This window comes from Salvelinus namaycush, chromosome 7 (assembly GCF_016432855.1).
Source record: "Salvelinus namaycush isolate Seneca chromosome 7, SaNama_1.0, whole genome shotgun sequence".
Classification (NCBI taxonomy): domain Eukaryota; kingdom Metazoa; phylum Chordata; class Actinopteri; order Salmoniformes; family Salmonidae; genus Salvelinus; species Salvelinus namaycush.
The window spans coordinates 47,927,843-47,953,845 of NC_052313.1; the positions used below are offsets into that span (position 1 = coordinate 47,927,843).

The window sequence follows — 26,003 nt, forward strand, 5'->3', positions numbered from 1 at the left end:
ACTACCTAAACTCCCTTGTTAAATGAGCAAAGTAATGTTCACTGTGTGTGTGTGTGTGTGTGTGTGTGTGTGTGTGTGTGTGTGTGTGTGTGTGTGTGTGTGTGTGTGTGTGTGTGTGCGCGCTGACTGGCACGAAGCACCCCACAGTGTCTTTCTGTCTCTTTTAACAAGGAGGTGCTGTGTTCTCTCCCTGCCCCCACAGCTGTTTGGCCTGACTGCCCTCAACTAAAACAGCTGACATGTTTCCCCTTGATAATAGTGACTTAGATGTCCTATTGTCTGTGTCATGCTAATAATAGTGTGTAGGGAATTGTTGAGTCATTGACAGTGTACTCATGTTAATAATCTCAACATGGTCTTATTTTATTATGAGACATCTGGAATGTGATTCCAAAGGACCAAATTAACTAGAATGTGTCTTAAAAATGTGATAAAATTATAATATAATAAAATAAATAGGAATACGTTTTGCCAGAAATACTAGGCTAACTGCTCAGCCTTATCTTGAAAATGCCTCATGCCAGTGATGCATAATCATACGCATTTTTATTAAGGACCTACTACTGACATCTTCTGGCAGAACAAGGCACACATCTCTGTGGGGAAGTTCATAATCTACACCACAAGGGGGAGTCCTTTAGCCACTAAAAACTGCTTAAGGACGAACACCACCTTGAGCGCAGCAGCCTGTCCTTTGCGCGGTTGCTTTTCTTGCCTGTAAAAACAACGACTGTGGCTAAAAAGTAACGGCCAACAGCCAACTAAATGTTAAAAGCACTGTGGCTCTAAATGTGTATATGGTATATGCAATTGCGTATTCAGGGGATAATAGACTAACACCCACATTTGTCAATCCCCCTTTCCTAAATCTCAGCAGTTTGAGTTCCCTAATTCCCCTCCCCCCTCTTTTGAGAGGGGACACGGGATGAGCAGAGCTTTTGGAATGTGTGCAGCAGCTGCTACGTCACCGCGGTCTCTCCAGTCTCACTCCATCCGAAGATCTCAGTAAAGCTTGAGTCCGGTGGAAAAACTGTTTTTATGGACTCTAAAAACGTTGCGGACGGTACGTTTGAGTTCTAACTAAAACTTAAGAGTTCGATCAGAATGTTATTTATTTTATGAGATACACTCAAAAGGCACATAGGATGAAGTCCATGTTCAATAAATTAGTTTGCTGCTAAATTAAATGTCCTTTAGCCAATTTAGCTAGCTAGCGTGCTGACAGTAGTAACTAACGGACTAAACTCCACTCCATTGAGTGGAGTTTAGTCCGCTACCTAGCTAGTAATGTTTTTGAATATACAGACGTGTGAGCTAGCTAATTTACTGGTTGCTATTTTGTTCATGTCTACAAAATAAACGTTACTTAGCTAGCTAAAGAACTAGTTACTACGCTATTAACTAATATAGCCTAGTTACATTTATAGCTAGGTAGCTAACTAACGTTAAAAAAAAAGTCCTAAAACTGTTTCTCCACATGCGTTCTGTTCTATTGTTGGGTTCAACTTGTCCCAACTTGAACTGTTTTGAGGCACAGTGCCCGTAATTGAGAGGGGCAACCAGAAGTGGGTGATGCTGCAGAATATATATATGGTTATTTGTCAACAGTCATTAGTTGTAAAAATTTGGGATACAAAGTATCTAACGTTATTTCGATGAGAATAGCTGCGTGATTTGGTTTACATGATTTGGTAATAGCAATCAAGCAATGTCATGCATGTTGAGAGCTTGACACTTCACTTGACACAATTGGTTATGTGGCTTTTAATGCACAAATAGAAAAAAAGACTGAAGTTTAAGCATTTTTGTTGCAGATGTTAGCCAGACAGATATCACGTGGTCAGAATAGCAGAACATTAATTAAAATTGGTCATATATTATTACGTCAGTGTCATGGGTGACTTTACAAAAACATTGAAAACATCCAGCTTGCGAGGATGCTGTTGATGCTGTTGTCGAGCTTGCGAGGATGCTGTTGATGCTGTTGTCGCGTGCATTGTGGAATCATTTAGGATTGATTAGGTGCAATATTTTGATAACATATGTCTCCCCAGGGAGCCCATAAAGTGGGGCGAACTGTTCTGTTCCCATGGTGATCGAGAGGACGCCCTGCCTCGGTGTCGCGGCGTACAGCTGAAGGGGGCGTGCACCAATAGGGAACGACTACTCGTTCTCTGTGTTCAATCTCATAAAGGCTCATGAAATCCACGATGGTAAGGACAACACGGCATCAATTCGACATCAGCAGAACTGGGTAGATTACCATCGAATACGAATGTAATGCTTAGCCTTTTTTGTGTCATCTCATATTGTTCATTCATGTGCTGAGAGGTGGAATCTTTGCTTTCTTCTTCCATATTCTATACTCTGTTCATGCTGCTGTTGTATTGCTGTGATACCGGTGGAAGGTTTGTTTCTCCCTGACCTTGATTGAGATGCTGCATTTCTAATCTGTAGCACACAATAATCTATTCATTGTTGTCTGTCACAAATCAAATAAAAAAGAATAACCTAGTATAAATGTCTTGTTTTTTTCAGCCATTTTACAATAACGTCTATTACCCATACCAGCCAGAGACCCAAGGGACCCACTCATCAGCTGGGATCCCCTCCCTCCTAAACTCCCCCCTGAGCCAGCCCTCCTCCAGCGGCCGGTGTCCTCCAGCACCACCACCACCAGCCATGTCTGCCTCCACATCCACCACCATCCCGCCCTTCAAATTCCGGCCGCGGCGCGAGAGCGTTGACTGGCGCCGGATCAGCGCGGTGGACGTGGACCTGGTGGCCAGCGAGCTGGACTTCCAGACCCTGCAGGAGCACATCACAGGGGTGACCTTCTGCAACGTGGAGGGGGAGCGTTGTGTCCGCTGCCAGAGCCCTGTGGACCCGGCGCTGCTCAAGCTCTTCCGCCTGGCCCAGCTGACAGTGGAGTACCTGCTGCACTCCCAGGAGTACTTGACCCTGAGCCTGGGGGCGGCCGAGGAGAGGCTGCAGACCCAGGCCCGCGAGCACCAGCAGCTCCTGGCCCAGCAGCAGAAGCAGGCGGACCAGGCCAAGGTACTGAAGACGGAGCTGAAGCAGAGGAAGAAAATCATTGCCCTCAACCAGCAGGCTATGATCAACATGACCAATTGCCATAAGGTACTGAACACCTCCTCACGCTGCCGCTTCTTCTCGGTGTCTGTTTCCATTTGTATTGTACAACAGTTAGTCCCCCCACCCACCTTCCTCATGGGTCCCCCTCTTAGCCATTGTTCCCCAGGCGGTATTCAGAGCTGCTTTAGCTTTGTTCAATTATCATTGTCAGAAGAGTGAGAATGTTAACAGGAGGTCTTCTTTGTACATATCTACCTCAGTTACCTCGTACCCCTGCACATTGTCTCGGTACTGGTACCCTGTGTATATAGCCAAGTTATCGTTACTCAATGTGAATTTATTCCTCGTGTTATTATTTTTCTATAATGATTTTTTCCCCCGTATTGTTGGGAAGGGCCCGTAAGTAAGCATTTCACTGTTAGTCTACTGTTAGTCAAGCTGTTGTTTACGACGCATGTGACAAATCAAATTTGATTTGGTCTAAATGAATTATACCATTTAAATCAGAGAAATAGGTTCACCTCGTCCCGTAGCTGTAATGTGGCCACTTTATAAGGATTGGTAGACGTAATCATTATCAGCTTTGTTTTGGGACCTAAACAATAGGATTGTGCTCTGAGCAGATGGTGTCAGCTGGTGATAATTAGACCTACTTCTTTTAATCCACTTACAGAAGGGTGGCAAGAGACGGAACCAAAATGACTGACCCACCTCCCCCACCCTCATTCATGTTTCCATAATGACATTGGTATCGCGTCAACGTGTCGTTTTGATGTTCTTCTATTTTCTACACCAGAAATGTATGCATTTATTGTACAGATGTAGAATAGAAGGATCCTTATATTTTTAACGGGCATTGCTGTTGAATAGGGCCCAGCTGTTGCCAAGGCAACACCTAGTGTTTCATATGACTGAGCATTGTTGCTAGGTGAGAGTGCCCTGCCCGGCAAACAGGCACGTTGATAACCGAGGCGTCTGTACAGCTCAATTATTGATGGGCCACCATGCATCCAAAAATAGACCTAGATGTGTTGATTGTTTCACACAGGTACTCAAATGTATTGCGTCAAGCTACATTTACAGATACAGAAACTTCAACAGATATACAGAATGCACAGTGTATCTGATACACAGTATCTAGCCTAATTGTCTGCAATTCGCAGAAATGTTGCCTAAATTGTAGTACTTTTATCATTCAAGAAACGTCCTGCCTATTTCAGCCTGTGTGTTGTCAATGCACTCTAGTAAATGAACGTTTTAGTCTGCTTTTTTTATTACCGTCTCGCACATCTAGACACGGCAAACGGATGCCAACAGACACACAACCGCCTTGATTCTATCAAGGACCAGCCCTAATTCAATTTCACTGGCGATTTACAAAGTTATTCCAGAGCAGCAATGCAATTACAGCACACAACAACAAGGGTCTCTGTTGTAGAAACCACCACTTCCCCTGCAGCATGGTAGAGCACCAGCACGCGAGGCAACAAGGTATCGGTGGCAGTGCGGCTCAGTTTGAATGAAGGCACAGATGCGTGCTGTGTTGGTGTCGGGCGTTAAATGTGGCGTGTGATGTGGTTGCTCCGGCGTTTAATATGCCCCGTCTGTCACTCCCCCTGTGAGCTGGAGCGAGGTGACGCCAGGCATATGGGGTGAATCACGTCACACACGCTATGTAGATCTGTCTCTCAGGAAACAGTCCCTGAAGCTTAATGGTATATAGTATACTCGCGGCTTGAGCTTTGGGTTCAGATGTGTTAATTTCTTACACACAGCCCAAGTTGCCTATTGCGAAATTGGCCTTACATTTGATCTATAAGTGAATACAACATATATTCAGACCATTGATTCGTTGCAATCATTGCATGGGAATGTACTGTAGATGTATAATTCTGTTTCCTTTTCTTTTCCTTTAGTGTCAACATTGTGATAAAGCCTTCATGAATTCCTCCTTTCTCCAGAATCATATGCAACGTCGCCATCCAGACGAGTACGACAGCCGTAAGTCAAGAGAGCTTTAAAAGGTTTGATCATCAGTTTAGAGAGAACGGTATGGAAAGTAACTGTCAGTCAGGTAAGAAGGTTCGCTGCAGCCAACCACCCTGTCTCCCCTGACAGTCCCATAGGGAGTCCCACTGGTATGGGTGTCCCCAAGCGCACCGCAGTGTTCCTACAATGCTGGGAAACCAGTTCCTATGACATCCCACTCTAGTTTGCAGCAGCAGTAGACATGTCACACACTCCCAGTCTAGCAGAACGAGAGAGATGTATCATTGAGCCCAGCCCTGAAACACTAGTTAGGCTAACTTTTTCTTCATTAGTATGTCTCTGTGATTGTTTCTGTCAGAGTTAAGGACAGGCAACCAGAGGAAAGTGAAGAGCATTGCAGATGAGGAGGAGATCAGTCGGCTGAAAGGGCAGCTGAGTTACACCACATCTGAGCTGGAGTCACAGAGGCAAGCCCTCTTGGCCAAAGCCTCTCAGGTGGGACAATAAGAACCGTGATTGTTTCCATGGCATTGATCAACTTTGTTATTGAACGCAATGTTTGCACTTGCGTATTTGTTGAGAGATTTTGACCATTTGTATTCTCTTTTCATCTGTAGGAAAGAGACCAGCAGTCCATGCACCAGGATTTGATGAGAAAGCTAGAGAGCTGGAAGGAAGAAGAACACAGGAAGATGGAGGAGATGAGAGTCGGTTTCCGGAGGGAGATAGAGATGCTTCACAACAGGAACGCTCTTCTTCAACAAGTGAGTCCACTAGTCCATTTGGCAAAGCGCTGACTTTCATGGTTCTGTGTCCAATTCAAACTGATGCGTTGGTGATTTGGTTCTGTAAGTCAGGGAGGTTTTTGTTTGAATGATTGGATGTGATCTGTACAGAAAGTGGACCTCAAGATGACCACTCCTGAGAGGAGGCCCAGTCCTGCTCCCCAGCAGACTGACCAAGACATGGATGAAAAACACAAGGTTGTGGTCCAGAAGATGGATCAGAAACACAAGAAACTGGTAAGCAGCTAAGCAATACTTCTTCTCTTAAATATTTCAAGTTGTGATTAAAACGATTTTTTTTTATCAACTATTTATTTTGTTACAGGAAGAAAGGTTTACATCAAAAATGGAAAAAATGAAGGCAAACCATGAGAGTGAGAAAAATCAGGTATCTGAAGTTTTCATGAAGAATACTGGTTAACAGAACTACTTGTGAGTTCTGTTGAATAGTTAATGGTCAGCGGAGAGCCTTGAAAGAGGCAGCCATCGCAGTGGGATCTCTAACGTCTACGTCTGTTCTATGTCTCCTCTCAGTGGCAGGATCAGTTTAGCAGGTTGGAGTCGTCTGTGGTGGAGTGGCAGCAGCAGAGCCAGAGGCAGAAGGAGGAGAGTGACCAGCGGCTTCAGGAGCGGGACGTAATCATCCTCTCTCAGCGACAGCAGGTCAGTTCACTCACCACCACCCCCTGGCGACCCGGCCACCGGGGCAGCTGGGAATATGAGGAAACTGGGCGCCTACTTGGCCCTCATACAGGAAATCCTGGATTGATGGTGCCGGATGGACGTGTCATGTTTTCACACACTCATATAGTGTAGTCGTCAGGGCCGCTCTGACTTCATAAGCATGTTAAAAAGTTTCATTAAATTAAATTACGCCCTTGGGGTTCAACAGCAGGGGTTGAATACAAAACATACAAAAAATATATAATTAAGAAATGTAGCTAATTGTACTTCATTTCACAGATAAAGCATATGTCCTCAAATCCACCTACTAAAGTAGTTGAAGTTCCAGGTATGCATACTTTTTCATTGACTTTATTTTTTGTATTACTATGTTTATATTTGTCAAATTTGGATATTAGCTTGAATCTGGATACTATCTTGAGCTTGGATATTAGCTTTAATCTGGATGTTAGCTTGAACTTGGATATTAGCTGTTTATAGTTCTGTAAAGAACCTGTTATTACTGACTATTGTTCCTACTTTGTATGTTTCAGTGATCATAACAGCCCCAGCGCCAGAGCCTAAACCAAAGAGAGTAGTGAAGGGTAAGTTATTAGCAGGAGATTCCCAACCATATGTAGCTCAGTCATTCTAGACATCTGCATCCTTTTGCTCAGAGAAAAGGTATGCTAGCATGTAACAAGGCTGTTCTGTCAGCGATCTCTCCCTGTTGATCAGACCTCCCAACAAGACACCATTCGAGATCAATGTTATTGTTCCCTCTACCTGAGTTCCCTCTTCCTAATTCCCGCTCTTGTCTGACCTCTGACCCCCTGTGTTGTCCAATCAGAGCAGCCTCCCTCTGCTCCTAAACTGGATCCTATAGAGGAGCTGTCTGAGGAGGACAAAGGTAACACAGTCTAGACGGCAGCAGCGTCTGTCTGTCTGCTCCATGCATGCTCTCTGCACGGACGTGTCAGTCGGTCTGTGATGCCTGCCATGTAGTCAGTGAGCATTTGTGAAGTCGAGTCAGTCAAAGCCACGTTGGCCCAAAAATGCAGCAAGATGTTCTCTTCTGCCCGTCCCTCTCCAGAATCCTGTGGCTGTTAGCTGTAGTTATCTATGGCACAGGTCCTTTGTAAATGGAAGAAAAGGAAGCTCATATGCACCGCTCTCTCTCTCTCAAATCATTTTCATGCTTGCCCAGCCTGTCCTCTGAAACTACAAAGGCGTCTGTTATTTTGAGTGTGTTATCAAGTGTATGTGTGTAAGTGTACTGTACCTGTCTGGTGCTTGTCATAGACTCGTCCAGCGTGTCTGAGAAGAAGCCAGTTGTTGTAATGAAGCAGCCGTCTTCTGTGACCAGTGTCCTGAGGAAGAACCCCAACATCAAGAGGGAGTTGCGTCCCGCCCTGGAGCAGGCACTCCTAGAGAAGCTCGAGTCCCTGGGAGTCAAACCGGTATGTACTGTACCTTCATGAGTACAAATACACAATGGCATCTTTAAAATCACTCTGTGGAAGATCTATGCCATTAAAGAGTCAGCCTGACAGATCCACCATCAAAAACATACAACAAATTGACTTCACTTATAGACTTGAGGGATCATTTGTTTCCCCAGTAAAGATAATCCTTATGATAGTTAAGCGTCTTCCGTTTTCTAATCTACACAACTCTGTAGGGTCTGAGGGGACTCGGAGGGAGCGAATACAGTGATCTCATGGCTAAGTTGCACTCGGAGAGAGAGAGAGTGGCGAAGGACATTCCGGACTATTGGCGTCACCGTGAGGATGTGGCTCACACACTGCGTCTGAGACTGAAGGACAAGAGGACGGAGAGTGACTCTGCCCCCGAGCAGCGGGTCAAACCAAAACAACCCACTCAAGGTAGATGTATTTATTATGGATCCCCGTTAGCTGCTGCCAAGGCAGCCGCTACTCTTCCTGGGGTCCGGCAAAATTAAGGCAGTTATACAATTTAAAAAACATTACAATCCAATCATTACAGAAGTCACAACACACTAACCCTAACCACATATCTACAATGCAAAATCCATGTACGTGTGTTGTATGTTATCGTTTGTGTGTATGCATGTGTCTGCCTGTGTTTGTGTTACTTCACAGTCCCCTCTGTTCCATAAGGTGTATTTTTACATGCTTTGTAAATCTGATTCTACTGCTTGCATCAGTTACCTGATGTGGAATAGAGTTCCATGTAGTCATGGCTCTATGTAGTACTGTGTGCCTCCCATAGTCTATTCTGGTCTTGGGGACTGTGAAGAGACCTCTGGTGGCATGTCTTGTGGGGTATGCATGGGTGTCGGTACATTCAGCATGTCAACACCTCTTACAAAGACAAGTAATGATGCAGTCAATCTCTCTTCCACTTTGAGCCATGAGAGATTGACATGCATGTCATTAATGTTAGCTCTTCGCATACTTTTAAGGGCCAGTCGTGCTGCCCTATTCTGAGGCAACTGCAATTTCCCCAAGTCCCTCTTTGTGGCACCTGACCACACTACTGAACAGTAGTCCAGGTGTGACAAAACCAGTGCCTGTAGGACCTGCCTTGTTGATTGTGTTGTTAAAAAGGCAGAGCAGTGCTTTATTATGGACAGACTTCTCCCCATCTTAGCTACTGTTGTTTCAATATGTTTTGACCATGACAGTTTACAGTCCAGCGTTACTCCAAGCAGTTTAGTCACCTCAACTTGCTCAATTTCCACATTATTTATTACGAGTTGTAGGTGAGGTTTAGGGTTTAGTGAATTATTTGTCCCAAAAACAATGCTTTTAGTTTTGGAAATATTTAGGACTAACTTATTCCTTGCTACCCATTCCAAAACTAACTGCAGCTCTTTGTTAAGTGTTGCAGTCATTTCAGTCGCTGTAGTAGCTGACGTGTATAGTGTTGAGTCATCCGCATACGTAGACACACTGGCCTTACTCAAAGCCAGTGGCATGTCGTTAGTAAAGATTGAAAAAAGTAAGGGTCCTAGTTGGCTTTTTTACCCAAAATTTAATTTAAGGTGCTCCAAAGCTTTTTACTATCATTCTTTATATCACTTATCTTTGTTTCATAGTATAGTTTATTTTGATTTAGTTTAGTCACATGATTTCTTAATTTGCAGTAAGTTTGCCAATCAGTTGGGCTGCCAGACTTATTTGCCATACCTTTTGCCTCATCCCTCTCAACCATACAATTTTTCAATTCCTCATCAATCCAAGGGGATTTAACAGTTTTTACATTCATTTTCTTAATGGGTGTGTGCTTATTAGTAACTGGAATAAGCTATTTTATTAATGTGTCAAGTGCAGTGTCTGGTTGCTCCTCATTACACACCACAGACCAGCAAATATTCTCTACATCAACATATGAATCACTACAAAACTTATTGTCTGACCTCTTATACACTATATTAGGCCCTGCCTTTGGAACTTTGGTTTTCCTAGATATGGGTACTATATTGAGATCACTACATCCTATGGATTTGGATACTGCTTTAAAGCACAATTCAGCAGCATTAGTAAAGATGTGATCAATACATGTTGATGATTTCATTCCCGTGTTGTTTGTAACTACCCTGGTAGGTTGACTGATAACCTGAACCAGGTTGCAGGCACTGGTTACAGTTTGAAGTTTGTTCTTGAGTGAGCAGCTTGATGAGAGCCAGTCAATATTTGAATCACCCAGGAAACATACTTCTCTGTTGATATCACATACATTGTCAAGCATTTCACACATATTATCCAGATACTGACTGTTAGCACTTGGTGGTCTATAGCATGTATGAAGACTTAGCACTTTTAACGCATTCAAGAATGTTCATGTCGTTTTTGCTGAGGAGTTCATGTTTCATCTCGTGGGTCTATTCCATTCTCTTGTGATAGTTTGCTAGCATGCTGCTGGTGACATTAAACAAGTCCCCCTTAATCAATGTAACAGTTTAAGCCTTAAGCGGCTCGCAACAGGAGTTATGTTCGTCACTGTTTTAACCTACTTAGGCCTCGAGACGTCCTCAAACAAACAAATCAGCTGATTGTTGTTGTTCTGTCCCTCCCTACAGTGACCCAGGCCAGACAGCTGTCCAGCAGCCTTTCCTCCAAGGTGACCCAAGTGATGTCAGGACCCACAGCAGCGCCTGCCAAACAGCTGCAGACGACCCCCCAGCCTGCCCCCCGGACCCTTACCAGTACCCTGCCCAAGACCTCCACTCCAAAGTAGTTACCGAGTCAGAATCTCCTGCTGTTTGTCTCAATGCATGCCAGATAGACACCCTGTCTAAAGAGACTACCTCACCACTGGCTTCATTTATGTGGTGTCAGTTTCTTATTACCTTATAAGGGAGTGATTGATTGTACGTTCATTTCAAATTATGACATTGCCTTTGTTCTCGTAGGACCCCTCCTTTCAGCTCAGACGATGAGTCATCATCAGAGGAGGAAGAGGAGGAGGAGCCACCTCAGAAACCCAGACAGGAGCAGAGAGTCCCTCATCACAGAGCCTCCCAGCCCAAACCAACACAACCAAAGACCACCCCCCATCACAAACTCACCCAGTCCAAACCGGTCCAGGCCAGATCAAGCCAGCCCAAACAGGTCCAGCCCATTACCACCCAGGCTCAGCCATATAAAACCCAGCAGCCCAGAAGCACTGCGGTCAACACGACCAAGACGGCAGTCACTGTGGTAGAGAGCGAGGGAGAGTGGACAGAGGGGAGTGAGTTGGAGGAGGTCGACCCACAACAGCTCCAGAACTACAAAGACCAGAATGGGAACGTACAGAAGACTACAAACAGTAAGAGGGACTTTTGTTGTTTTTACACCACGAGGCTGATTTACTCCTTTGTGTGATTTACTCCTTTAAGTGCTAATATCAGATAACAACACACATATCTCAAATCTACAGCCTTTTCTTTTAGTTGTGTGTTTATTGAAAACTGTTGCCCATAGGTTTTTATGCGTTGTGCTGACCATATTTGTCTTTCCAGAAAACCTGGTCAAGGACTTGACTAAGAGCCTGGAGAAGCAGCTTGCAGACAGAGGACCAAAGAAGCCACTAGGGGGAGTGAGCATCTTACCAGAGAGGAAAGACAAAGACGTTGTACAGGAACTCAAGGTGAGAAATCCTCTCTAGTCTCCTCTCTGCAGTGTCATCATCAACTCAGAGAACAAACAGAACATTTGCTGACGTCAGAATGTTCTCATATCCTAATCGTGTTCATCTGGACTGTTATGTGGCGTTTCAGTATACAAACGAGGATGAGGAGGATGACTGGGATATCTCCTCGTTGGATGACCTATCGGTACCCGCCCCTGTGGGCAAGCCCACCGCCCCCGTGAGGAAGAGCCTGGAATCAGACAGCACTACCAGTGTCTGGGGAACATCCACCGGGAAGGGGCAGAAAACAGGTCAGTCTCACTCACTCTCACAGACCCGGCTCCATTCAGGTCCCTTTATCCTTCACCTTCAGCCTCTGATGATGTTTATCCATTCCCCAGGTTTGAATGAAGCAGGAACCGGCAGCACTCTGAAGAGCAGCCTGGTCTCTGTCAGCGACTGGAGTGACGATGATATATAGTAATATGGAGGTGATACGGGTTTACAGTTCTAGAATGATAAAACTCAATATGACGTCCATAGGAATTCTTTGGAAGGCAAATATACTTATACATGATTTACCGATACTGTTAGAATTACAGTTGCATATAAAAGAGACTTAAGGAAGAGATCCTCTGCTCAGGACACAGTTTATCTCTTGAGATATACACCTATGACAGTGGTAGCCATCTGCCTTGTGGCGGTTTTCAGTGTTTTTATTTTATATACAGATTATATATTAGCTACAGGGAATTGTCACCTTAGAGGTTTTATGAAATGTGATATTGCACTCCATGTGAGGTACTTGTATGATTTGTGTCAAAACAATTTACATGACATTTGTAAGACATTTGAATGTCCTATGAAAGAAAATAATTTTTGTTTGTATATAAAATATTTATACATGCTAGTAGACAAGCAATACAACATTTGTTTTTTAATCAAATGAAAACATTCATCCCTTTCCTTGATGTCAATTCAGTTCACTAAAGGAACACAGTTCTATGTTAGTAAAACAGTCATACATGAGTTATCTACAAGGTGTAGGTGGTGAGACAGTTACCAAATCAAATTGAGTCAGTTCCCACAATGTTTTCATGGTAACTAACGGCCAATGATATGAAGCAGTGTATTTCCTGCAGTACAGGAGCTACTGCAGCTCAAACTAAATCGTCCCTGCTAAACGTCCCAGTGGTCCTTGTTGTCCTGATCCTTCTGCCACCTCTGCTCCCTTGGACCTATTGTGGCATTGGAGTCACTCTGGAAGAGTTTGGCATCATGTATGTGCATCTGGTCCGAGCTGTGGCATAGGAGTTAGGTCTGCGGGGCCTTTTCTTTGAACTGGAAGACGGAGCAAGAGAATTGTGAGATGATGAACATATCCGACACAAAATATATTCCTTTGATGCAATCTATTGTCTTTCGAGTGAAGCAGAAATATTGTGGAAAGTATTACGTCAAGCGTAGACCCTCCTTTCCAGAGAAGAAACTGAGTACGAAACCACTGGTGATGAGGAAGAGCGAGCCTCCCCAGCCAATGAAAAATGCTGCTCCGATTTCAAATCTGAAGAGAAAAAATTAGAAAGCATATACTGTATACTTAACTACTTGAAAACAATGTTGTTCTAGTGTGTTCCAGCAGTCTCATTGGGAAAAAAATCCACTCACTTTTGTGCCTTGAAATTGGGATCCACAAACTCTGATCTTACTTTGTTACCCCACCAGGAGTACACGATCAGGCCAGCAAATTCTAGGAGGAAAACAGCTATTATTATCATATTTAACTAGGCAAGTCAGTTAAGAACAAATTCTTATTTATAATGATGGCCTACCCCGGCCAAGCCCTAACCCCGATGACACTGGGCCAATTGTGCACCGCCCTATAGTATTCCCAATCACAGCCAGTTGTGATACAGCCTGGAATCAAACCAGGGTCTGTAGTCACGCTTCTAGCACTGAGATGGAGTGCCTTTGACCGTTGTGCCACTCCATAAACATATCTTACCAGACGCCAGATAGGTGATTCCCCCGGCGAAGGTGACCCGTGTGTTGGCGAGCTCTGACCCTCCAATCTTGGCGCACTTCATCCCTATCAGTGTGAGGACTCCAGCGAAGAACCCAAGGATGACAGAACAGATGGACAGAGCCCTTACTGAGTGAAGGAACGCTGATGCAAAGAGTAGAACACTCAGTTAAACAGGAAGCCAAAGTACAGGACTACAATTATGTATTATACACTGAGTATACAAAACATTAGGAACAACTTCCTAATATTGAGTTGTACCAACCCCCTTTTGCCCTCAGAACAGCTACAATTCATCAGAGTATGGACTCTACAATGTACAACAAGTCCCGTGTTGCTCACTTGTTAGAGCATGGCACTTGCAAAGCTAGGCTTGTGGGTTTGAATCCCATGGAGGACCCGTATGAAAATGTATGCACTCATTACTGTAAGTTGCTCTGGATAAGAGTGTCTGCTAAATGACTGAAATGTAAAACAAAATGTGTCAAAAGCGTTTCACAGGGATGCTGGCCCATGTTGGCTCCAATGCTTCCCACAATTATGTGAAGTTGGCTAGATGTCCAAAAAAAAGCCAGCAGCGTTGAAGTTCTTGACACAAACCGGTGTGCCTGGCAGCTACTACCATACCCCATTCAAAGGTACTTAAGGCTTTTGCCTTGCCCATTCACACTCTGAATGGCACACACACACAGTCCACAGTCCTTTAAGCTTTCTCCTTCCCTTTGCACCGATTGAAGTGGCAAGTGACGTCAAGAAGGGATCATAGCATTCACCTGGATTCACCTGGTCAGTCTATGTCATGGAAAGATCGGGTGTTTTTAATGTGTTGTATACCCCGTGTATATTGGAGTTTGTGGATTCCACTCTATGGTATCGCTACTTCCGTCTGCAAAATGTTGATCATGATATTTATATTCATACTTCTGCCCTGCCCCATTATCTGCCTGTAATGTAGTACTGTATAAGAGCATCTGCTGAATGACAATCAACTGCACCGAACTGCACTGAAGATCTTGATTACAACCCTCCAAGTTGTAAGAGTCAATATCCCATCATGTATCATCAGATGTTAGGTGTCCATATTAAGACAGAATCACACATCCATGGAAGTTGTGACAAGCTGACCAGAACATACCTGGTAGTACCACCATGGAGGGGTACTCTTTGCAGTCGGACACCCCCGTTGAGTTTGAGACACAGTACTTCCAGAGGTTAGAGAAGTAGTTGCCGGTGGTGAGCACCACGCTGCCCACTTCAGACCAGGTCCAGTACTCTATAGCCAGGGTGGAGCTCACCAGAATCCAGCCAGCCACGACACAAAGCAGCCTATCTCCATGTACATCATCACCGTCCTATGCTTCATGATGATGGTGATAAGGAGAATGCTCTCCTCGGGCTTGGCAGTGGTTACAGGGAAAAAGCTATGTTTATGAAGAGGATTTACCAGAGAAATGGATGTAGTGAACGAAGCTGGAGTGAAGTTCCAGAGTTGCTCAGGGATCTTCGGTCTGTGGAAGTCAAGGTGCAGCCAGGCACTTGCATTGTTATGCCACTGATGCCTCCCAGTCAAACCAGCATTGTGGACGTTTGGCTTATCTCACAGGGTTTTGCTCCGTAAGTCTCTTTTCCCACGATCCAGGGGGAGATAGCGTCAGGGATGGGGATTCATGAAACTGGTTTCCTCCCTCCACTCGTATGGGGGTTTGACTAGGTCTCTCTCTCATAGCCCTTTATCTCAAATCACAGTGGGTGAACTGCTCCCTCCCAGCTAAGGTCACAAGACACTGGTACATGTAACTGATTCATGTCAATATTCTCTGAACAAACTGATAATGATCTATGTAAAATAACCTATAGAGTAGAGCTGAGGACAGTATCCCAAAGTAGATCTTAATTGGACAATTTGTTTTGCCACAATAATTAAAATAGCATTTTAAAATGAAAAAGAACATTCTAATACACATGGAACAGCTACATAACAAAACAAACTTCAATCCCAGTGCAACATGCCACACGATCACAACCAATCACTGTAGAGGTGGGACTTGTTGGATCCCTTTGGCTCCTGTGACTGTTTTGATTGGCTGTTTTCTCTAGTTCAAAATTCTCTGGTGAGGGGCACCATGGGAGATCTGGAGGAGGGGGCCAATTCCACCCTGCTAGCGAATTAAGATATATTCAGAAAACATGCACTCAAGCTTTATGCAAATCGCATTGTAGACTGAAAATACACCATTCATTTAGAGAAGCATGCTTATGTGGTGTTGTATGTAAATCAGGCATGTATGCTTATACTGTACTGTACATTTAACCTGTTTGAATGGGCTACTGTGAATATAGTGTCAGAGAACAGTATGGGTCCTAATATGATGAGGAAGCATCCCACTAGGCCAAGCCAAAGAGCAGATCCAATGTCATACCTGAGTAGGGAAAAATGTAGAAAAAAACAGTTTGATATTCCCATACGGTTTGTTATTCCAACATCTTCCCTCAGATTGTTCTATTTGCGACATTGCCTTAGTTTTGATAGGTCTGCTTAGGCATGTAAAAATGGCTGCTGCAACTGTGTTTATTAGCAATAACTGCTGATGTCTGAGACGCCTGCATGATGATGCGTCAGGGATTAGGAACCAATGACGAAGAAGAAAAACATATAGTCGGGATGAGGAAGTTTAAACCCTCTAAGTTAAAGTGATTTGTACAGTATGTGTCCTGAGAGAGGCAGCTGTTAATAGTAGTTTGTCATTGGTTCTCTGGTTTCCTCCAATGTAAGGGCACTCCATTCCAACAAAGGAAAACACAGTTCTCACCAGCCCCAGGGAAGGACCAATCATCAGAAGTCCTCTCACTCCCTGGATGTACGCTGTGTTACACAGACGGGTCTCATTGCTTTGGAGGCTAATCAATTACTGTAACATTATGTACAAAATGAATTGAACCTAGCTTAGCCAAATAAAATATATCGCAAATATCATGTATTGTTGTATTAGTCACTATGTATCATAGCTGTGTTAGCCTGCCAATATGCTTTAATTAATTAAGTTCAATTCAGAGAAAGATTCATATTAACAGACACTGCACCCGTAAGACTCCTGATTATTCCACACAGAGATACCAGATACGAGATGAGAGATTCTAGTACTCCAACCACGTTTCACCGTCCTCAGTACCCCAAAGTCCACACAGTTGACCACAGCGGTAGAGTCCTCAGAGCAGTCCTTCCACAGGTTGGACCAGAACCAGATCACACTGACAATTGAGGACCTACCCTGTCCCCGACCTGGGCCACCCTCCAGTAGTCGATAGCCAGGGTGCAGGCTACAAACACCCAGTCCAGCATGGACACCACGAGGCCCAGGATCTGAACCAACTTCCTCCACATTCCTCTGTCTGGACAGGTGGAGAGGATCGCTCACAGGGACTACCGAGGGTAAGTTAATGGAGCTATTACAAGGTTACTGGTTTTACCCAATCTAGTCACGGAATTCACAAAAATGCATCCATTAAAAAGGATTCCATATTAGTTTAGAAGAGCACAAGATAGGAGCATCGGTCTGTCAGTTGGGCGGCATATCACTCTTGGTTTAAATAGGAAACAGTGTCCGGGCAGAATTGAGTGGCAACACCAAAAACAGAGACTGTTTACAGGCAACCTCCCTGACTGCTTTGGCAGGTATGACTGCTGACAATATTAGGAAAGTAACATCTAAAAGAGTTGGTGATTATTTATAGACCTATAAAATATCTTGATTTTGATTGGACTACAGTTGAATCATTTGAAAAGGGAGAAGAACAACAACACGGAGTCAGAGAGAGCTTGGTCGAAAGGCAGAAAAGTCCTGCTTTAATGACATTATCAATAGCAATACATGAAACAATAAATGTGATGAAGCAGTTCATTTGATGATAGTGAAACACTCCCAGGACAAAAGGCCGTTAGATACAGAGACTTTCCCCCACATACAGATTCACAATTGGATCATCGTTGGGCTGTCATACGATTCAAACATTTAATCGAGTTAATCAAAGGATTTGTTGTGATTCATCGCAAATTCAGTTTTTGCTCACATTGAGTTGTCCAAAGTAACGGTTAGCAAATCAGGTAAATTAATAAAGCACACTTAATTTAACCGCATTGTGTTTAGCTGTGTAAATGATGTATTTTGGATATTCTCACTGTATTTTGAAAGCTTTCAGACAATGCGATCAATCCCGATTTAAAAAAACAGTAGTTCACTAAAATTCCAAAAAGTTAACGGATTAACTCTGACAGCCCTAATCATCATATACAGTATAGACAATTGTTACTTCAGTTCGATCCAGTCAAAATCACACATACTATGGACAGAACCAGGTCATATGTAGGAGTTTTTGATAAACGGTTCTCTCTCGCTCCTCCTTGACCCACTGGATAAAGAGGACACTGTACTACTGCTGCCGCTGCTCACCTCAGAGTGCACTGACCCATGAGACCTCGACCTCGATGGACGACCAGACGTCAAAGACCCACCGCCAGATTTCGAGGACTGCCCGGAGTTTGAGGACCGCCCAGACCGCTCTGATTTGGACGCGCGACCGGACTGACCAGACTTTGAGGAGATGGCAGACACATCTGAGTGTGCAGCTTTGGAAGAAATCTTAGATGCAGATGAAACCTTGATCTTTGAGGTGATCTGGGATACTGGGGACTGTACTGTGGTGGACTTGGCCTGGTCACTCTCAACCTCGGGAAGTTCAGGGATGACTATAGTTTTGCTGGGAGAGATAACATACAAAATGAGAAAGAACAAATCAATGACAAGTGTATTATGAGTAAATGAATAACTATTCCATGATGAGCATGGCTATGCTTGTACTCACCTCGCGTCCCCACAGAGCAGTTTGCACACAGAGACCAAGTAGAACCAACCCCCTGTCATATGGAAAGCTGATCCCACCCAGCCAAGAAACAGAGGAGTCCCCAGGTCAAACCTGTGTGTGTGTGTGTGAGAGAGAGAGAGAGAGAGAGAGAGAGAGAGAGAGAGAGAGAGAGAGAGAGAGAGAGAGAGAGAGAATTAATATTATCTTGTAACTGAATGGAAAAACCTGCATCCAAGTCAACTTACTTTAAACCTTCAAAATAGGGGTTGAAGTATTCCCCGGAGACGTATTTTGCGTAGACAGCATATCCCGACGCAGCCAGAAAGCCTGCATAAGACGAAGTGAGTCAGTCATCTACTCTCAATCTGCTACAGTGTGCATCTACCAGGTTGCTTTCACAGAGGGAAAAGTCAACTGAAAGAATATGTTTACCGCTGATGATGTGACAGACTCCTCCAGTGAAGAGCTTCCTGTACTTCGCCTTGTCCTTGCCCCCGAGGAAGGTGCACTCCATCCCAATGAGACTGAGTACGAACCCCAGCATCCCCAAAGACAGAGCACCCATCAGCAGGCCCCTCACAATCTGGATGTGGTCTGGTTGATTAGAACACAACCGAACGCACGGTCACATTTTACACTACAGTAGGCTTTATAACTTCAGTGGAATAACCAATGTCACTGTACTGAAACAGTCTAAACTCACAGAAGTTTGTCTGCATTGCTTAAAAGATAGAGCACAGTAATACTCACATATTAACATAATTTGTTTTAAGCCCTATTTTTGGGGGGTAAATTAACTTAATTAACAGGCTGTCTTCAGATGTGTCCCTCTTGTTAATATACAACTTTATGCCCACCATAGAAATAGAATTAGAACATACTATATTATGCATATCTCTATGGTACTTACTGTCCACGGACCAGAGCACAGGGAAGTCTTGGCAGTTGGTGACAGAAGTGGAGTCGGTGAAGCAGGCCTTCCACAGGTTAGACCAGTACCAGGCCACCTTGATGACAGCCGAGCCGCCCATGCCCCCGATGGACGTGACCTTCCAGCCCTCCATGGCCATGGTGCATGCCACAAAGATCCAGCCCAGCACTGTCATCAGGAAGCCCCAGATCTGCATCACGCGGATTTTCATCCTGATACTCCGGTGTGTGGAGTCAGTCTATATGCTCTATATCTAGATAACCCTCAAGTTGTCTTATTATGACCGTCTCTGTTGCATTTCTTTTCTCAAGATCTGACTTATTGGCGATTCCTTTTTCTCTCGTCTATACAAAGGTGTGTCCCCTTGGTGGAGCCACCATCCAGTGGAGCCTGAGTCTCCTGCTGTGCTGTGCTGTGCTGTAGAAGAAACCTGCTCATCCCAGTCATACAGCTTGGTAGCAGGGCTCAGTATGACGAAGGAGACAGTCATTTTGTGGCTCTAACTGGTTGTCACTTTTCCCATACTGCATGAGGGTTGATATGGGTCTGTTGCTGCTCAGGTTCCCAGAACCTTGTTTGGGTGCTAAAAATGTTGATCTAAGCATTTATCTCACGTTTCAAAAACATCCATCTCTATGTCCCAAGCTGATTCCTTTTGATTTACTTGACTAATTCTGATCAAATGTATTCGAAGGACATAAACATGACCTAGTATGGCCCAAATGCTATGGGAAAAACTTGACCTCATCTCAAGATTATCATTATTTTAAATACAGTGCTGGTCTGACCTTAACTAGTTCAATAAGAACTCATTACCTGAGGAATTACAACTTCAGAGTCTGTTGAAGCGCTTCCATTGTCCGTTGACATTGCCTCGGGCTGCGGTAGGTTATTAGCTAGGTGTGCTGCCTGCTTCACTTATATAATTAAAACATAACGTCTTTGACCTCATATAATTATGCTTAAATCCACGGCTCTCTCTGATGGTATTAGTTGCATGGGGAATGATGGATTTTCTTGTGGTGAGTGAAGATCAGAAGGGTCTTCTTTGTACCGAGTCCCTCGGCTTATTGGCAAAGTAGATGGGACATTGGAATGGACCCACTGTTGTGATGCATGGACCTATATGGTGGTAATTCATGCTTTTCATTAATCAAGGGCTAATAAGAGAGAAAGAACAAAAGAGTGGTTGTCTTCGCTGGCAGAGCCTCACGTTAATCATGGGTTATAAAGCACAAATACCTGCTGCATAATAACCTACCATGATAATTGAAGAAATATTAAGTAAGATTCCATCCAAAGATGCATACACAGAACATTGTTTGAATTTCTATCTGTCAATAGTTTGATTCTATGGTCCTCTAAATAAAAGTATAGAGGTCTGGTGGTGTCTTGTTGAAAGGCAACCAAACTGTGCCTCAACCACAGTCCGAATCAGACTCAACTTGTGTATTTTGTACGGAAAGTATATGCTGTAAATCTGGCAGAAATAAACGTTTTGGGGCAAGGATTCTGCTGGTGGCTTCATGTTTGAATGTAGAATCTGATGTAACAAAATAAACATGAATTATGGATGCTTGTGAATCATGTGGTCATTCTGATGCTTCAATCCATACAAATTAGGAATCTTAGACTTATTGCATACAATAAAACTGTTTGTTTTTTTATGGCGTATTCATCTCTTGATTCATTCTGAAAAATATGGACATCAAAATGGGAAATCACTCACCATTATTGATTTTGTCTAGATGTCTGGCTATCATCCAAACATAGTAGCGTAGTCAGAGTAGGTCCTCTGACCAACCAGAGCTGCGGGACACCCGACACTTGTTTACGGATACACAGGACTGGAGCAGGGAGCACGGGGCGGCTGCCAGCTGTAGCTCCATGCCAGCTGGTGAGAGTCCCCCGGCTCGGAGGGCCAAGAGGATTCGCGTAACAGGGTTAAGGTTTCCATTGATCAGAAGGTGGAGATAGATGGCAGGCGGCGGGGGGAAACTTCCGATTCCCATATCCGAGTCCGAACAAAGATCAACTGGGGCAGGACTGCTGTTGATTGGTAACTCTGTGATCAGTCGAGGCAACGGAAGCCCCTTTCTGTCTGTGGTGGCTGGTAGGGGGCCATCTTTCAGTGTGAGGTATATTGCAAAAATACAAGAACTTGACAGTTCTTGAGAGCGCACAATGCTCTCTATTGACTCTTCCTTCATCTAGGCTTCGCTTGTGGTCTGCTAAAGAGTGACAGCATATGGCAGACAGACATTGGCTCCACAGTTGAGTTCCAGAGGTAGTTGTCATGAGACACTCATACAGAGGTCCATGTCAAAGTGATAAACCCCCAAATTAAAAAGTCCACTTATTCAATCGCCCTTTTCTTTATCCTTAATTCATTAATTTCATCGGATCATTCAGAGAAAATGATCACTGAATTCCTTCTTGTATGCAAAAAAAACAACATTTATTGACATTGCCACTGTTTACAACATATTGGGAGATGTACAGGAATGAACCAATCGAGTAATGTCTTTAGATGACCTCAAACGGACACATATTCCTGATATTTGTTCTTGAGGCATATCTAATGAACAACAATGGATTTGGAAGAGCACCAGTTCGTTTGTCCCTTCAAGGTGACCCAGGAGCTCATAGTGTGATCCTAGCCAAACCGAATTTCCTGCCCTGTGAAGAAAACAATCTTATCTGATTTATTTTGTTTATCGCCCGTTGACAGAAGAGACCTATTACCTAATGTGGTTTTAGAGAGGAGCCAACAATCTATTTCCTCTTGCTGATTTCAAGGGTTATTTCCACCAGCATTGTTTGTGCCACAGGGGGTGACATCGTTCGAGTCAGTTATACAGCAGAGGCACAGGGACAGTAAGGAGTCTCCTTTGGCAGAGAAGATATCAAAAACAATGTTCTATGTACAGTGCATTGGAAAGAAGTGCGCTATTAAGGAAAATAAAAGCAGGTAGCATGCATCACACCCTTAGGTAATGTAATCACACGGGAATCCGTCTCAATAAGGAATTGGGGTTCTGGCTGAAGAGGTATGAAAAGGTGACCTCAACAAGCTTAGCCCAAGGTCACCTCATATGCAATAGTCCACGGTCACCTCATATGACCATATGCCAATGCCAGTGGTCCGTCCGTTGTCACACATAGGCATTCTTTCCAAACTGCCTTGGGTGTTCTGCTGGGGCTCGGGGGTCTGTGGGAACTGGCGATTTGTAGAAACCGTTGGCAGACTTGCCGGGTTTGTGACGCTTGGTTACCATTGACGTAGCACCACTGTAGGAGTACTCTGCTCGACTAGAGGAAAACACTAAGGGTTACTCCTATGAGATATACAGTGTCCTCATTCCATTTCCATGGTCCAAGAAAAAGTCAGAGTCCAGAAGACAGAGAAGTCTCCGGGTCTAAGACAATTGTAGTGACAGTTATTGAAGTAGCCTGGTACCTCATCCCACCCCGTACACTAGTTCCCTAGGCCCCCCACCCAAGGTGACTTTCACATAAATACATGGATACTATACACAAAGAAAACATTCAGTCATCAACATACAGTGCATGTCCTTATACTGTTATCACTATGAGACAAGATGTTGACAGTGATCCCTGGATATGCCAGTACTTAAACAACTTAATTACAGTTCATATTAAACTGCTTCATTGACTTACTGAATGACAAGCTTTACGATCCGTCTACTCTATTACAGATAACTTTCGATTTCTGTATCTCAGTCAACATGATGTTGAGATACGTACAGTACTTACAGATTACATAACACATTGAGTAAATGGAAGGGGGGAAAAAACATGTCTATCAAAGTAATACTTTTCTGTAATTGATCATCGTTTAATTAATTGTACAAACTTGCCTGAAGCCCTCTGACAAGGAGAGGCAGAATATGAGTCCTCCTGAAATGCAGAGCACAGAGCCAGCCCAGCCAATGAAGAGCGCTGCGCCCAGTTCAAACCTGGCCACGAGAGGACGGGCATAGCCAGTAAAGCCAGTGACCAGTTAGTAAATACATGTGCTCGCTGCATTTTCATTTGTCGACATGCAGTGCAGTAGGACATTAAGTAGCACAGTTAAGCTGAACACTTACTTTTGAGCAAAAAAGAGTGGGTCAAAGAACTCTGACGTGATCCTGTGTGCGTACAGGGAGCATGCAGTCAAGGAGCAAAGCCCTGCAGAGAAAACGGAGAGGACTCAGCTCTGGTCTAAATAGCAAGGAGTAGTTCAAATAGCATACAATATAATGAATATTCACCATTGAGTATGAAGTGAAGGCCTGCGAGGCCTGCTAGTCTGGCCTTGGTGCTCTCTGAGCCTCCGATCCTGGTACACTTCATTCCCATCAGGGCCAAGGTGGCTCCAAAGAACCCCAGGCACACAGACGCAATCATCAGGCCCCGACACACCTGGATATACGCTGGGTGTGTGGGTGTGTGTGTGTGTGAGGGAGAGAGAGATAAAGAGACAAACACTGAGTTATCTCACACTTGTAAAAGTGCTCTGACTTTCTCAGTTTTCCTCTCATTGCCACTTTAAAAGCATTGTATCCTCAAATGGCAGCTTGAACACCCGGTTCAAATGCTGCTCTGGCCTCTGGTAGTGTGTCTTTTAGAGGCTCTTGGGCTTAGGCCAACAAACCGATAGGGTTATCAAATTCCAAATACCACTTTTTTCAAAGCCAGCCATTCATCCCCAGGAGACGGATGCTTAAAATGTAACACATCTGTGATTAGGTCAAAGAAATCACACACACACACACACACACACACACACACACACACACACACACACACACACACACACACACACACACACACAAAAAATACACATAATCACATACAATTACAATGACAATACAACATCACAGCAAAAATAGCAACCAGCTAAAGTTTGAACTGACCGTCCAAAGCCAGCATGGAGGGGAAATCTTTACAGTTGGACACTCCTGTAGAATCCGTGACGCAGGTCTTCCACAGGTTGGACCAGAAGGTCGCCGTGGTGATGACCGTCCCATCCACGGAGGACACCTTCCAGTAGTCAGTAGGCAACGTGGAGCAGACCAGGATCCATCCAGATATGGTCACGATGAAGGCAACGATCTCCGTGGCCATGTTGCTCATCCTCCTCAGATAGTCCTGTCCTGTCTGTTGTAGAGCTGGGTCAGGTAAGCTGGTTAACGGCAACTGCGGCAGATGAGACTGTATGTCTGTGGAGCTAAAGATAGTGGATGGAGAGCAGAGGCAGTCCAGGGTGAATGGTTAGGAGGTGAAATGTGTCAGTGGTTAAGATGTCGTAGCCTGGTTTATGTTCAACAGGGAGGGCTCTGTGTTCAAGCCTCTGCACTTCTACCTGTGGACCAATCCCAAGGACACACACACACACACACACACACACACACACACACACACACACACACACACACACACACACACACACACACACACACACACACACACACACACACACACACACACACACACACCACTCCACAGTAGTCATTTGAGTGAGTGGATCAGTAGGAGATGGGGCTAATTGAAAGGATCTTAAATGTTTGTTGGTGGACAGGAAACAGCGCTAAGACACTGACATGTGAATGACAGAAAAATGGACAATAAGCAACTGTTCAGCATATAGATAGACAGAGGAAGACCGTTGTTCACTCGTTGCAAAGGTTAGTGTCACGTAGTTTCCTTACGATTATACTGGTTGAAATTATACAATTCATTGATTTGATTATAAAATGTCCTGCAATAAACGTTTCATACAAGTGTTTAAATGTTGCAGTTATATGGTGTTCAGTAGGCCTATCTGTTGACTCATAGCCCCACCCAGTGGTGAGAAAATATATAATATTCATGCGACCACATGAGGGTGTTCTGAGTCATGATGCAAAAACTTCAATAGGGGCGTTTCCTAGTCTGTTTTATCTGAAAATATCCAGCTCAAACAAACACAGGATTGGTGAAAGCCATGGGCAAGTATTCACTAGTTTATTTCCTTCACATCAGTGCAGATGGAAGGAAAGTAGAGGTTGTTTCTGTATGTTGAAAATGACGTGGAAGTTGATATTTCAGCAAAGGCCAACGTGTCTTGTCATGTTTGTTTATTTTTGCTGCAGAAATGGTCTGCAGAAATGGGGGTGTTTGGCTGTTAGAAATGAAACGAGAGAGAGAGAGAGATTCCTGTTATTGTGGATGTGTCTTCCTGTGGCTAGTTACATATTGACCAGAAACTGTAAGTCCAGTTTCTGGGCAATAGATACTGGGCAATTTCACGGTAACAGAATGACTCTGAGACACAGTCCAATGCACAAGAACAACCAATCGGTCACGTGTGCTGCCCCTCCGGCCTCTAGGTCACCAGGCTGCTCGTTATGGCGCACACCTGTCACCATCGTTACGCGCACCTGTGCGTCTTCAGACTCACCTAGACTCCATCACTTCCCTGATTACCTTCCCTATATATGTCACTCCCTTTGGTTCCTTCCCCAGGCGTTATTGTTTATTTTCTAGTGTGCGTTGTTTGTGTTTTGTG

At 44.2% G+C, this 26,003-nt stretch overlaps 3 protein-coding genes and 1 pseudogene across 3 annotated transcripts; 1 reads left to right on the forward strand and 3 right to left on the reverse strand.

Annotated features, from left to right (window-relative positions):
• Window positions 1-987: 987 nt before the first annotated feature.
• On the forward strand, window positions 988-12,546 carry dzip1 (DAZ interacting zinc finger protein 1). The gene is made up of 18 exons (XM_038997086.1): window positions 988-1,063; window positions 2,055-2,213; window positions 2,539-3,141; window positions 5,013-5,097; window positions 5,444-5,580; window positions 5,703-5,849; window positions 5,982-6,107; window positions 6,196-6,258; window positions 6,405-6,533; window positions 6,834-6,882; window positions 7,088-7,138; window positions 7,836-7,993; window positions 8,215-8,419; window positions 10,600-10,753; window positions 10,933-11,330; window positions 11,524-11,651; window positions 11,782-11,944; window positions 12,035-12,546. Exons 2-18 carry the CDS (start codon window positions 2,199-2,201, stop codon window positions 12,112-12,114), a joined length of 2,691 nt encoding a protein of 896 aa, XP_038853014.1. The 5' UTR covers window positions 988-1,063; window positions 2,055-2,198; the 3' UTR covers window positions 12,115-12,546.
• A 247-nt stretch (window positions 12,547-12,793) lies between these two features.
• On the reverse strand, window positions 12,794-15,019 carry LOC120050496 (annotated as a pseudogene).
• Window positions 15,020-18,011: 2,992 nt separating this feature from the next.
• LOC120050550 (claudin-10-like) lies at window positions 18,012-19,658 on the reverse strand. The gene is made up of 5 exons (XM_038997140.1): window positions 19,427-19,658; window positions 18,949-19,110; window positions 18,762-18,843; window positions 18,517-18,627; window positions 18,012-18,411 (listed from the first exon to the last, which is right to left on the reverse strand). The coding sequence occupies exons 1-5, from the start codon at window positions 19,656-19,658 to the stop codon at window positions 18,012-18,014; spliced, it is 987 nt and encodes a 328-aa protein (XP_038853068.1).
• Window positions 19,659-22,749: 3,091 nt separating this feature from the next.
• Window positions 22,750-24,589, reverse strand: LOC120050497 (claudin-10-like). The gene is made up of 5 exons (XM_038997087.1): window positions 24,370-24,589; window positions 23,725-23,886; window positions 23,560-23,641; window positions 23,321-23,427; window positions 22,750-22,751 (listed from the first exon to the last, which is right to left on the reverse strand). Coding segments are annotated over exons 1-5 (573 nt in total).
• Between the last annotated feature and the right edge of the window lie 1,414 nt (window positions 24,590-26,003).

Bases quoted from the DNA above. Each gene is read 5' to 3' on its own strand.
- dzip1 (XM_038997086.1), top strand. The intron at 6,108-6,195 runs GTAAGCAGCTAA...ATTTTGTTACAG, and splicing joins ATCAGAAACACAAGAAACTG to GAAGAAAGGTTTACATCAAA. The intron at 10,754-10,932 runs GTAGTTACCGAG...TTGTTCTCGTAG, and splicing joins CCCAAGACCTCCACTCCAAA to GACCCCTCCTTTCAGCTCAG.
- LOC120050550 (XM_038997140.1), bottom strand. From the start codon at position 19,658: ATGAAAATCCGCGTGATGCAGATCTGGGGCTTCCTGATGACAGTGCTG. The intron at 19,111-19,426 runs GTAAGTACCATA...CTAATCAACCAG, and splicing joins TGTGCTCTGGTCCGTGGACA to ACCACATCCAGATTGTGAGG. The intron at 18,412-18,516 runs GTGAGTACAAGC...TATCTCTCCCAG, and splicing joins CTGCTCTGTGGGGACGCGAG to CAAAACTATAGTCATCCCTG.
- LOC120050497 (XM_038997087.1), bottom strand. From the start codon at position 24,589: ATGAGCAACATGGCCACGGAGATCGTTGCCTTCATCGTGACCATATCT. The intron at 23,887-24,369 runs GTCAGTTCAAAC...CCACACACCCAG, and splicing joins CTCCATGCTGGCTTTGGACG to CGTATATCCAGGTGTGTCGG. The intron at 23,642-23,724 runs GTGAATATTCAT...TTTTCTCTGCAG, and splicing joins CCTTCACTTCATACTCAATG to GGCTTTGCTCCTTGACTGCA.